Source organism: Mesoplodon bidens (genome assembly GCF_964165515.1).
Source record: "Mesoplodon bidens genome assembly, chromosome: 18".
Classification (NCBI taxonomy): Eukaryota; Metazoa; Chordata; class Mammalia; order Artiodactyla; family Ziphiidae; genus Mesoplodon; species Mesoplodon bidens.
The window spans coordinates 45891732-45904995 of NC_138175.1; the positions used below are offsets into that span (position 1 = coordinate 45891732).

The 13264-nt window shown below is 40.1% G+C and overlaps 1 protein-coding gene across 1 annotated transcript in view; it reads left to right on the plus strand.

Moving 5' to 3' along the window:
* The first annotated feature begins 3403 nt into the window (after positions 1-3403).
* LOC308606373 (uncharacterized protein) overlaps positions 3404-13264 on the plus strand; it is a 31880-nt gene continuing 22019 nt past the window's right edge. Inside the window, exons 1-2 of the mRNA XM_081217167.1 lie at positions 3404-3515; positions 12738-12823. Coding sequence (XP_081073293.1) covers positions 12815-12823 — 9 coding nt within the window. The 5' untranslated portion in view covers positions 3404-3515; positions 12738-12814. The remainder of the gene's footprint in view (positions 3516-12737; positions 12824-13264) is intronic.

A 13264-nucleotide genomic window follows, 5' to 3' on the forward strand; every position in this document is an offset into this window, starting at 1 on the left:
ATAATTCTAGATGTAAGTTCCTTATCAGATATATGACTTGCAAAATTACTTCCCATTCCGTGAGATGTCTTTTCACTTTCTATTTTTTATTTATTTATTTTTATTTTTTAAATTAAAAAAATTTTTTGGCTGCATTGGGTCTTTGTTGCTGTGCATGGGCTTTCTCTAGTTGTGGTGAGTGGGGGGCTACTCTTTGTTGTGGTGTGTGGGCTTCTCATTGTGGTGGCTTCTCTCATTGCAGAGCATGGGCTCTAGGGCACATGGGCTTCAGTAGTTGTGGTGCACGGGCTCCGTAGTTATGGCTTGCAGGCTCTAGAGCACAGGCTCAGTAGTTGCGGCACATGAGCTTAGTTACTCTGCGGCATGTGGGATCTTCCCAGACCAGGGATCGAACCCGTGTCCCCTGCATTGATAGGCCGATTCTTAACTACTGTGCCACCAGGGAAGCCCCCTTTCATCATAATAAATGGTCCCTCTTTATCTCTAGTAACATTTTTGTTTTGCTTTTTTTTTTTTGCCACGCCGTGGGGCCTGTGGGATCTTAGTTCCCTGACCAGGGATCAAACCCTGGGCCCACGGCAGTGAAAGCGCCAAGTCTTAACCACTGGACCGACAGGGAATTCCCATGTTTTACTCTATCTTTGACTGGTATTAGTATAGCCAATCCAGCTTTGTTATGGTTGGTTTATAACTAACTTTTCTGTATCTTTAAATCAAAAGAGTAGCTCATATAGACAGCATATAGTTGGATCTTTAAAAAATAAATACCGTCTGACAATCTCAGCTTTTTGATTGGATTGTTTAATTCATTCACATCTAATGTTATTAATATTGTTGCATTTACTGCTGCCTCGTTACTTTTGTTTTCTATATCTTATGCCCTTTTTGTTCTTCTATTATTCTTTACTTCTTCCTTCTGCATTAAGTGAATATTTTCTAACATAACATTTAAATTCTTTTTTTTGTGTGTGTGTGTGTGTGGTACGCAGGCCTCTCACTGTTGTGGCCTCTCCTGTTGCAGAGCACAGGCTCCGGACACGCAGGCTCAGCAGCCATGGCTCACAGGCCCAGCCGCTCCACAGCATGTGGGATCTTCCCGGACCGGGGCACGAACCTGTGTCCCCTGCATTGGCTGGCAGACTCTCAACCACTGCGCCACCAGGGAAGCCCTTAAATTCTTTTAATGATTTTTTTTGGTGGGGTATGCGGGTCTCTCACTGTTGTGGGCTCTCCCGTTGCAGAGCACAGGCTCCGGACGCACAGGCTCAGCAGCCATGGCTCACGGGCCCAGCCGCTCCGCGGCATGTGGGATCTTCCCAGACCGGGGCATGAACCCGTGTCCCCTGCGTCGGCAGGCGGACTCTCAACCACTGCGCCACCAGGGAAGCCCTCTTTTAATGATTTTTTTTCCCCCGTATTTTAAAAGTTATTTTCTTGGTGGTTGCTCTAGGGCTTACCATACATATCTTACATTATCAGAATCTATTTCATATTTAGAGATATATTTATGTTACTCCTATATAGCTCTATTCCCTCGCCCTCTTTTTTTTGTAAATTTATTTATTTTATTTTATTTATTTATTTTTGGCTGAGTTGGGTCTTCATTGCTGAGCACGGGCTTTTCTCTGGTTGTGGCGAATGGGGGCTACTCTTCGTTGCGGTGTGCGGGCTTCTCATTGCGGTGGCTTCTCTTTTTGTGGAGCATGGGCTCTAGGCGTGCGGGCTTCAGTGGTTGTGGCACACGGGCTCAGTAGTTGTGGCTTGCGGGGTCTAGAGCGCAGACTCAGTAGTTGCAGTGCATGGGCCTAGTTGCTCCATGGCATGTGGGATCTTCCCAGACTAGGGCTGGAACCTGTGTCTCCTGCATTGGCAGGTGGATTCTTAACCACTGTGCCACCAGGGAAGCCCTTGTTTTGGTTCTTATACCATAAACAAGTATCCTTTTCTCAGTGTGGTTAGTATTACTTTTTTCCTCTCATTTTTGTGCTTTTGAAAAAATATTTATTTATTTATTATTATTATTTTTGGCTGTGCTGGGTCTTAGTTGTGGTATGTGGGATCTTTAGTTGTGGCATGCATGCAGGATCTAGTTCCCCGACCAGGGACTGAACCCTGGCCCCCTGCATTGGGCACCGGAGTCTTACCCCCTGGACTACCAGGGAAGTCCCTCAACTTTGTGCTTTTTGTTGGTGATTTTGCTGTTTAAAATGGTCCCCAAGTTTATGCTGAAGTGCTAGTGTTTCTAAGGGCAAGAAGGATTACAGAGATGTGCCTTACAGAGACACTACATGTGTTAGATAAACTTCATTCAGGAATGAGTTATGCTGTTGTTGGCCTTGAGTTCAATGTCAATAAATCAATAACATATAAAAAGTGTCTTTAAATAGAAACACATAAAACAATGTTATGTATTGACTGGTTGAGGAAAATGTTGTAACCAGATATTTATAGGAAACTAACTTTGTATCTCTGCTAGGAGCAACAGTTCACTAATTCAGTGTTTGCAACAACTGTATAGAATATAACTACCATGAATAATGAGAATCCACAGGCCATTCAGTCTACACTAACTTCTCAGTTCTGCCCTTGTAGTTCAAATGTAGCCATAGACAGTACATAAAGGAGGATGACTACGCCCCAATAAAACTTTGTGTAGGACACTGAAATTGAAATATATAATTTTCACACCTCATGAAATATTCTTCTTCTTGATTATTATCATTGATTTTTTTAAACCATTAAAAAAACACAGACACCATAGACACTCACTAGCTATACAACAGGTGGCAGGCGAGATTTGGCCTGCAGGTTATAGCTTGCCAACCCCTGCTTTAAAAGAACTACAGTCTAAAATTATATTTACTGGCTTGATTGTTAGTAATAATATTGGTATTACAATTTTAAACTTTTATAGCAATTCTAGGCTAAGGGAAATAAATAAATATGTTAATATTACTAGGAACTAGAATTTCTGTTAGAGAAAAGAAGCAGAAATATAAAAGAATAAAACCCTGTAATGTTAAATTTGAATTAGTAATGTTAGTATGGACTCATGCTTTGAGTCTTTTCTTGCCCTCCTTTAACAAAGGGAAAAGAGTGTCTGATCCAGGACTCCAAAGACAGATACACAAGCGCTGTCCTTGGTCATAGACTCTCCGGTTGGCCCCGCGGAGAGTCCTATTTTCGCATTCACATCCCTCTTTAATGCGCCCGTCGTCCGTCCCCGCCCCGCTCCAGGCCCTGCAGCGACTTCCCCAGGACAAAGAGCCGAGAACCCCGCCCCGCTGTGGAGCGACTGGATCTCGGGCTCACTCAACACATCCCACTCAAAACAGCTCACTCACTGATGCTCCGCCCCCTGGGGCTCGGCCGCCCCTGCGCACTCAGTGCGTGCAACCTGCGCTCCCAACAAGCCCCGCGCGCGGCCCGTTAGGCCCCGGGGGCTGTGGACTTACCTGAGGTGTCGTGCTCTCTCTTCCACTGGCCATCACCGTGAGACGGGTTCGGCGCCCCAGGTGAGCAGTCCTGGCTCGGAGCATCTGTTCTGGCCATCGGTAGGAAAGGCGTTGCGGCCCGGGGATGAGGGAGAGGGAAGGGAAGCGCTGCAGCACCTCAAAGTGTCGGGAGCCCAGCATCTCAGCCCCGAGTGGGCGTGAGAACCGCGGAGGTGTAACGGTGTGGTGTGTCTGTGGGCGTGACTGCACCGGGGTATGGCATCGGGACTGTGCGCGGTTGTGAGGCCGGAACTAGTGGGTGATGGCGTTTGTGGACTGAATGGGGTGCAGAGCCTCTTGTGTGACCGTCGGTTGCCGTGGACTGGGTGACTCCGACCCCAGCGTCACGGCTGAGTCTTCTGCCAGCCGCAGAGAAATGGCCCCCAGTCAGGTAACTGAGAGCCAGAGAAAAGGCTCCCAGCAAAAAGACTCAGACCCGTCTTGGGATAAGAATGTTAGAACTGAACGTGCCCCCCAGGCTGGCTCCTGGGAGTATTCCCAGCGCACTACATCCTCCGGCGGGCGCGCGCGGACACACACGCACGGTTGCTCACACAGCTCCGCACTTTCCACCTGCAGGTTTCGGAGCCACGGAATTCCCTCTCCGCACAGCTGTGACCCTGGCTTTTCTCTAATACTGGGAAGAGTCAGTACCCTTCCTCTTCCTTTCTCTGGGCGTGCGTGGGTGGTGGTTGGTGGGGACAGATGCGGTCGTGGCGTGCCCTAATTTAGCCGGCGTGGGCAGGGCTCCAAGAAAGGCCTATATTGTCTTAAGATTCCCTTCTTCCTCAGTCTTGTCAAACTAAGAAAAGGGCTTTGATGAGGAGGAGGAATGAATTTCTATTGCCCACTTAAAAGTCAAGGTCAAGACGAGTGGGTATTTCCACTTGTTCTCTGAAATGCATTTTTATTTTTTAGGACCTGGAAACATTTGCTTCCTTCTTCTTAGTATGACCTGTCCATTAATTTGATATGTAGTTCCCCTCCCTAGTGCCTATATGCATATATCCATGTGGCAGATACTTCCCCTTACTTCTGAGAGCTTTCTTTTTTTTAACTATGTGTAAAGGTCTTATAACAGTGCCTGATACTTCATAAGTACTTAATAAACATTAGCTATTTGTTGTTAAGTGGTGATTTGGAGCAATTCCCCATCGGCCTCCAATAGATCAGGAAAAATGGAAATACCATGCTAATTGTGTTGAACATTTCCTAGTTTTAAAAAATGACGTGCTCCAGGGAACTCTACTCAATGCTCTGCAGTGACCTAGATGTGAAGGAAATCCAAAAAAGAGGGGACATATATATATAGGTATAGCTGATTCACTTTGCTGTACAGTAGAAACTAACACAACATTGTAAAGCAACTATACTCCAATAAAAATTTTTTTAAAAAATGAGGTTCTCGGGCTTCCCTGGTGGCGCAGTGGTTGAGAGTCCGCCTGCCGATGCAGGGGACACGGGTTCGTGCCCTGGTCTGGGAAGATCCCACATGCCGCGGAGCAGCTAGGCCCGTGAGCCATGGCCGCTGAGCCTGTGCGTCCGGAGCCTGTGCTCCGCAAGGGGAGAGGCCACAACAGTGAGAGGCCCACGTAACAAAAAAAAAAAAAAAAAAAAAAAAAAATGAGGTTCTCAAACGGTTTGAATAGGAATTCTTAACTGGTGGTAATTTAAATCCATTTGGGGCTTTCACTTTACCAGAAACCCCTTGAGATTGTATGTGAAATTATAATAGTTGATAATATGCCATTTTTCTGGGAAGGAAGTCCATAATTTAATGAGATTATCAAACATGACCCAAAAAGATTCAGATCCATTGGCCTAGAATCAAAGACTGTAATGTCTGAGAATGTTCTTTGAAATAGGAACTATATAAAATTAGTATCTATGGGAATTACCTGGGGGTCCAGTGGTTAAGACTCCACTGCCGTGGGCCACTGGGTTCAATCCCTGGTCGGGGAACTAAGATTCTGTAAGCTGCGTGGCGCAGCCAAAAATAAATAAAATAAGGTAAGATAAGATAAAATAAAATGTGTCTAATAATAGGAAATTATTCAATAAATCACATTCCATCCATGTGATGCGATTTTATGCCATTGGTATTGACTCATGAGAAGGAAAAGAAGTAAAATGATCAATTTTAAGCAATAGTTACAGTTTTGAACAAGATGACTCAAAACATTTTTAGTTATGTATGAATTCCTTTTAATAAACTAGGGATTTGTGTGACATTTTGCAACGATATATCTAATATGAAAATTTAGTTATTCAGAAAGGAGGAGATAAAGCATCTGTTGTATACCAAATACTGTTCTGTCTGCTTTGGTATACTCTTTCTAAATTTGGGAATGCTGTTTACCTTCATTGTGTTCAGTTACAGGAGAAGGATTGTGAAGATAGCTTATTGTTTTGATGAACAGTAAAAGAACAGTTATTTATTTCTGCCATACTAATTTGTGTGTGCATGTGTGTGTGTGTGTAGAACCCTCTCATGTCACAGGCCTATGACTCACATTTCTCTTAACAACTGGAAGGTACGCCCTCTCCCAACTCTATTTTATTTATATGGAAATAGTAATTTAATTTTTGTTTCTGATGATAGAATTCATGCAGGTTTATTGTAAAAAGAAAAAAATGCAGGAACCTAAGGAAGTTTTTTTAAGAAGAAAATTTTAAATGTCCTTAGTCCCATCATCCAGAGTTAATGAATATTACAATTCTGATGTTTGTTTTTCCAAATATTTTTTTGTGCACTTGTGTACATATGTTTGGTTTGCAAAATAGAATCATAAAAATTGGTTATTTAAAGAGATAAAGACTCTCCAACACTTTGAAAAAGCAATCCAGTGCAGTCATAAGATTTATTATATTGTTATGCCTATGCAGGGTAAAGGGGAGTGCAATGGTTCCCCTCTAATTTGAAAAACTTTTCAAAAATTTACACTTTTTAGTTATGGAGGCAATGATTTTTGTTAACTACTTTCTTAAGCCTAGTTCTAAAATTTATTGATGCTGTTAAGAAAGACCAGTTGTGGGGCTTCCCTGGTGGTGCAGTGATTGGGAGTCCGCCTGCTGATGCAGGGGACGCGGGTTCGTGCTCCGGTCTGGGAGGATCCCACATGCTGCGGAGCGGCTGGGCCTGTGAGCCATGGCCACTGAGCCTGCGTGTCTGGAGCCTGTGCTCTGCAACAGGAGAGGCCACAGCAGTCAGAGGCCTGCGTACCGCAAAAAAAAAAAAAAAAAAGAAAGACCAGTTGTGAAAATCTCAAAAAAATTACTGTTAAGAAAAAGGAGAAGGGGCATTCTAGTATTAAAATTATTAGAGGACTTCCCTGGTGGCTCAGTGGTTGAGAATCCGCCTGCCAGTGCAGGGGACATGAGTTCGAGCCCTGGTCTGGGAGGATCCCACATGCCGCGGAGCAACTAGGCCTGTGCACCACAGCTGCTGAGCCTGCTCTCTAGAGCCCACGAGCCACAGCTACCAAGCCCATGAGCCACAACTACTGAGCCTGCGTGCCACAACTACTGAAGCCCGTGTGCCTGGAGCCCATGCTCCGCAACATGAGAAACCACCATAATGAGAAGCCCGGGCACCACAACGAAGAGTAGTCCCCACTCACCGCAACTAGAGAAAGCCTGCACGTAGCAACGAAGACACAATGCGGCCAAAAAATAAATAAATAAATGTTCCTTAAAAAAAAACATTATTAGAGATGATTTATCAAAATTTTTAAATTTTTAATTAAAAATTGTTAATTTTCTTCAATAAATAGAATGAAGAACATATCATGTTTTTCATTTTATTCAGTGCTTATAATAAGCTGCTTTAAGTTCTTTATATGTATTATATTAACGGTTCACAACAACCCTATAAGATAGATACTGTTATTTTTTTGATGTGGTCCATTTTTAAAGTCTTTATTGAACTTGTTACAGTATTGCTTCTGTTTTTATGTTTTCATTTTTTGGCTTCCAGGCATGTGGGATCTTAGCTCCCCAACCAGGGGTCGAACCTGCACCCCGTGAATTGGGAGGCAAAGTCTTAACCACTGGACCACCAGGGAAGTCCCCTAGATACTGTTATTATCCTCCAGTTTTTCTATGAGGGAACAGAGGCACTGAAAATTAGTAACGTGTCCAAAGCCTCCTAGCTGATAACTGTCAGAGCTTAGATTCACATCCTGGATCCTGACAACAAAGCCTGTGTTTTTCATATGTGAGAGTCAATCACCTCTCAACATTGTGCATATTCTTTTTAGTCTGCCTAGTGTACTTGGTAGTTTATCATGGATATCTTTCTTCATTAATTAATATGAACCAGTATCATCATTATTAATAATTATATAATATGCTATCATACAGTGTAACATAATTTATTTAGCTTGTTGACTATTGTTAGGTATTCTTTTGGTTATAAATTATTCTTTGAAGAACTTCCTTGCATATACTTCTTTGTGTATACTTTTACAAATATTCCCTAAGGATAAATTCCTAGAATTGGAATTTCTAGGTTAAATTATCAGACATTTAAAAAGAACTCATATCATGCCAGATCCTGTGCTAGTGCTTGGGGAAAATACAGTAACTAAAATCCTTAAGTTGCTTTTTATCTATCAAGGTAGATAAACCTCTACAGGAATAAGACTAAAATAAAGTAAATGAAGAAGTCTGATGGCATGGCTTGGGAGTTCCTGGAAAGGAAACATCATCTGATTATAGCAAGCAGTATCAGGTTGTGACCAAATAGTACCAAACCCATCAGATTTCTGTGGAGGTCAATGGATTTTATGTAATAAGCTTTGTCTCACAGTTTATTTTTTCCTCATGATGTTGATGCAGGGCGAGACCAACAGAAAAGACAATTCATTAGCTCTTTGGAGGGCATCGTGACTAAAATGACTAATTCAGAACCAAGATAAATTCATCAGTCAAAAAGTTATGAGAGGCAGCAGAAACTTAGAAATCATAGAGTTGGTTCAGATATTGGGAGCTGAAATAAATTAAAAAATAGAAGCTTTTTTCTTCCAAGTTCAAGGGATGATTGCTTTAAAAAATCTCTTTCACCTACTTGAAGAAAAACTTCCTGTTTATAAAATTTTAAAATATATATATATATTTCAAGGGTGTATATGGCCATATAAAATTATGAAGTAAATGTAAGCAAAACGAAGAAAATTAAGATCACAATGTAGAAATAAGCAATCTTTGCAGATTTTTTTCTGTCTGTTGATGCCTGTTAGTACCTCTTTATGCCAATATCTATGTATACTTTACAAATATAATTACATCCATTTCATTTTATTTTTCTAAAGACTGCATATCTTGAATATTTTTTATGTCTGTGTATTTTCTAAAGCTTAAACTTATATAATATTTTACATCAACTATGCCTCAATTGAAAAAAAATTTTTAATAATAAAGGTTAGCATTTAGTGATTACTTTGCACATACATGAATATATAGATACATATAGGTGTTTTTACCTGCCATGACAGGATCACAGTACTCACAACTGTTGTTACCTGCATTCTTCACACAGCAACATGTAGTAAACATATTTCCATCTTTCCTATTTAAGATATACATCATAATTTTAATTTTTTATTTTTATTAAAAATTTTTTTAAAAATTTATTTATTTTATATTGCCTGCATTGGGTCTTCGTTGCTGCGTGTGGGCTTTTCTCTGGTTGTGGCGAGTGGGGGCTACTCTTCATTGTGGTGCGCAGGCTTCTCATTGCGGGGGCTTTTCTTGTGTGGCTCGCGGGCTCTAGGCATGCAGGCTTAGTAGTTGTGGCACACGGGCTTAGTTGCTCCGGGGCATGTGGGATCTTCCCGGATCAGGGCTTGAACCCGTGTCCCCTGCATTGGCAGGCGGATTCTTAACCACTGCGCCACCAGGGAAGCCCTACATCATAATTTTTAAATGGAAAGTTTTTTCACTCTATGGATGCTTTATAATTTATTAAATCTATTTCTACTGAAGGATGCTTCAGTTCTGGAAAGCTTTTTTCCCCTAGGAATAATGTCTGTCAGCACACTTTTACATTTTTGTCCATATATACAATTATTTAATATTTTCTTTAATCCCATAAGTTAGAATTTCTGCATCAAAGGGTTTTCATGGTTTAAATGCTGCTTGTACCTACTTTAAATTTTGTGCAGTCTACAGGTTAGAATGTTCATATCCTTACAAACTTGCTAATATGGGCATCAGTACTCTTAAAATGAGGTTTAATATCTTTAGGTAATTTGATGTGTTATTTCTATTTTTTAGTGAGTCATACCTCATGTTTCTCTCACTGGGACAAGAGATTCTGGGTTTCATGGGCAAGAGCTAGAGGTGAAAGAGAGCTGACTTTGTGGTTAGAAAAGTAAGGATTCCAAATGCAGCTTTGCTACTTATTAACTGAATTTTTGCAAGTGATTTCACTTCTTTTAGTGTGAATTTTCTGATCCATTGCATAGATAGGATAATTACGATACTACATAGCAATCCTGCAGATACAATTAACATATAAAATACCTATCATATAGAAGTCCTTTTTTTCTCTTCTTTTTTTTAATTGATGTATAATTGACATAGACACTGTTTTAGTTTCAAGTGTACAACATAATGATTTGATATTTGCATATATTGCAAAATGATCACAGTAAGTCTAGTTAACATCTGTGGACATACATAGTTACAATTTTTTTTTCTTGTGATAAGAACTACTCTCTTAACAACTTTCAAATATGGAATACTATATTATATATATATTAACTATATCACCATGCTATACATTACAACCCATGACATTAATTTTAAAACTAGAAGTTTGTCCCTTTGCCCCCCCTTCAACCATATCACCCTCTCCACCCCTCCCATCCCCCCACCTCGGGAAGCTACTAATCTGTTCTTTGTATCTGTGAGCTTGGTTAGAGTTTGTTTGTTTGTGTTTTTTAGATTTTACATATAAGCAAGATTATACAGTATTTGTCTTTCTCTGTCTGACTTATTCCGCTTAGCATGATGCACTCAAGGTCCGTCTGTGTTGCTGAAAATGGCAAAATTTTATTCTTTTTATGGCTGAATAATATTCCTGTGTGTGTGTGTTTCACATTTTCTTTATCCATTAATCCATTGATGGACATTTAGGTTGTTTCCATAATTTGGCTGTTGTAAATAATGTTGCAGTGAACATGGGGGTGCATAAATCTTTTCAAATTAGTGTTTTCATTTTCTTCAGAAAATACCTAGTAGTGTAATTGCTGGATCATATGGTAGGTCTATTTTTAATATTTTGAGAAACCTCCATACTGTTTTCCATAATGGCTGTACCAATTTACATTCCTGCCAACAGTGCACAAAGGTTCCCTTTTCTTCACATTCTTGCCAACATTTGTTATTTCTTGTCTTTTAGATAATAACCATTCTAACAGGTGTATGACGATATCTCATTGTGGTTTCAGTTTGCATTTCCCTGACAATTAGTGATGTTGAGCATCTTTTCATGTACCTGTTGGCCATCTGTTATAACTTCTTTGGAAAAATGTCTATTTAGATCTGCCCATTTTTTAATCAAGATATATTTTTTTGCTATTGTATGGGTTCTTTATATATTTTGGAATTGATCCCTTATCAGATATATGATTTGCAAATATTTTCTCCTATTCAGTAGGTTGCCTTTTCATTTTGTTGATGATTCCTTTGCTGTGCAGCAGCTTTTTAGTTTGATGTAGTCCCACTTGTTTATTTTTGCTTTTGTTGCCTTTATTTTTGGTGTCAAAAATTCATCACCAAGACCTATGTCTAGGCACTTAACTTCCTGTGTTGTCTTCTAGGAGCTTTACGGTTTCAGGTCTTAAATATTCAAGTCTTTAATCCATTTTGAGTTCATTTTTGTGTATGGTATGAAATAGTGGGCCAGTTTCATTCTTTTGCATGTGGCTGTCTGGTTTTCCCAACACCATTTATTGAAGAGACTGTCCTTTTCCCACTGTATATTCTTGGCTCCTTTTTGTAAATTAATTGATCATGTACACATGGGTTTTATTTCTGGGCTCTCTATTCTGTTCCATTGACCTATATAGCTGTTTTTTTGGGGGGGGCAATATCATATTGTTTTGATTACTGTAGCTTTGTAATATAGTTTGAAATCAGGAAGCATGATGCCTCCAGCTTTTTTCTTCTTTCTCACAATTGCTTTGGCTATTTGGGGCCCTTTGTGGTTCCATACAAATTTTAGGATTGTTTGTTCTAGTTCTGTGGCATATTCCAATGGAATTTTGATAGAGATTGCATTTAATCTGTAGATTGCTCTGGGCAGTATGGACATTTTAACAATATTAATTCTTCTAATTTATGAACATTGAATATCTTTCTATTTATTTGTGTCATCTTCAGTTTCTTTCATCAGTGTCTTATAGTTTTCAGTGTACAAGTCTATTTAACCTCCTTGGTTAAATATATTCCTAGTTATTTTATTCTTTTGATGCAATTATAAATGGGATTGTTTTCTTAATTTCTCTTTCTTATAGTTCATTATTAGTAGATATAAATGCACCTGATTTTTGTAAATTGATTTTGTATCCTGCAACTTTACTGAATTCTTTTATTCTAACAGTTTTCCTGTGGGGTCCTTAGGATTTTCTATATATAATATCATGTCTGCAAATAGAGATAGTTTTACTTCTTCCTTTCCAGTTTGGATGCCTTTTATTTCATTTTCTTGTGAAAAGTCTTGATAAATAGATATGTGTTATTGTCTAACTGCTGACAACATGAATCCACACCTCTTCAGCCTAGGTTGTAAGAAACAGAATGACAAATGAAGTCATCCAGAAAAGCAATGTGGATGATTCTGATTGAAAATAGTGATGAGCCCAGAGGCTTCTGGAAGTTACTGTTATGACTGCAGGCAGGCAGAGCTGCCAGTGCAGTAATTTCTCAGTGGTAACGGCTGCTAGCATTGGTCCTATGAATTTCTCTCTTTGTATCTGTTTAATTTAAGCAGGCTTGTGAGGTTTTGAAAGAGATTCTGGTTTAGATGATGTGGTCCCTTATCAGCCCTGAAATTTATAAGTAGGGATTAGATTTGTCTATACTTCCCCAAATTTCTGTGTGTTTGTGTGTGTGTGTGTGTGTGTGGGTGGGTGGGTGGGTGTGGTGGGGAGGTCCAGGGAGGGGAAAGAATATATTAAACTGAGTCGTTTAGAGAGTTCTGAGGCCTATCTCATGGCCCCCTTTTTCTCCCCCTAGCTCTGGCCTCTGTGAAGTGTGCTTCTCCAGACAAGTAAACCCCAAGGAGGACTAACCAGTTCTTGAATTTCTAAACCATGGCCCATGTAAGTTGCTGTTTCTTTCACCTTCTGGAAGTTAAGGTCCTATAAATTTTTCTTTATCCTGAAACTTCTTACTTATCAGAGCCCCATCTAAGGACCCATTTCCTCCAAATCCAGTGAGAGATGAGGCCAAATAAATAGTACAATGCCCTTCTTGTGAGTCCTCTTTTTTCCCGTCATTGTTCATGTATTCATTGAACAAATCATTCAGCATCTCTTATATGTGCTCAGTCTTCTGCTAAAAGCTGCAGTGGAGCAGAAATGAAATCCCTTTAGGGAGTCGTTTCACCATCTCTTTTGAGTAGTTGAGAGAGTATGGGCCCATTTGACTGCTCATGGGAAAACGCTAAATTTTTCCAAAGTTGAGTTTTCCAAGTAGGTAAGATTTGCTGTTGGTTGACCTCAGCCTCAGTACATGATGAGATCTCATGCTTTATGAGGCTT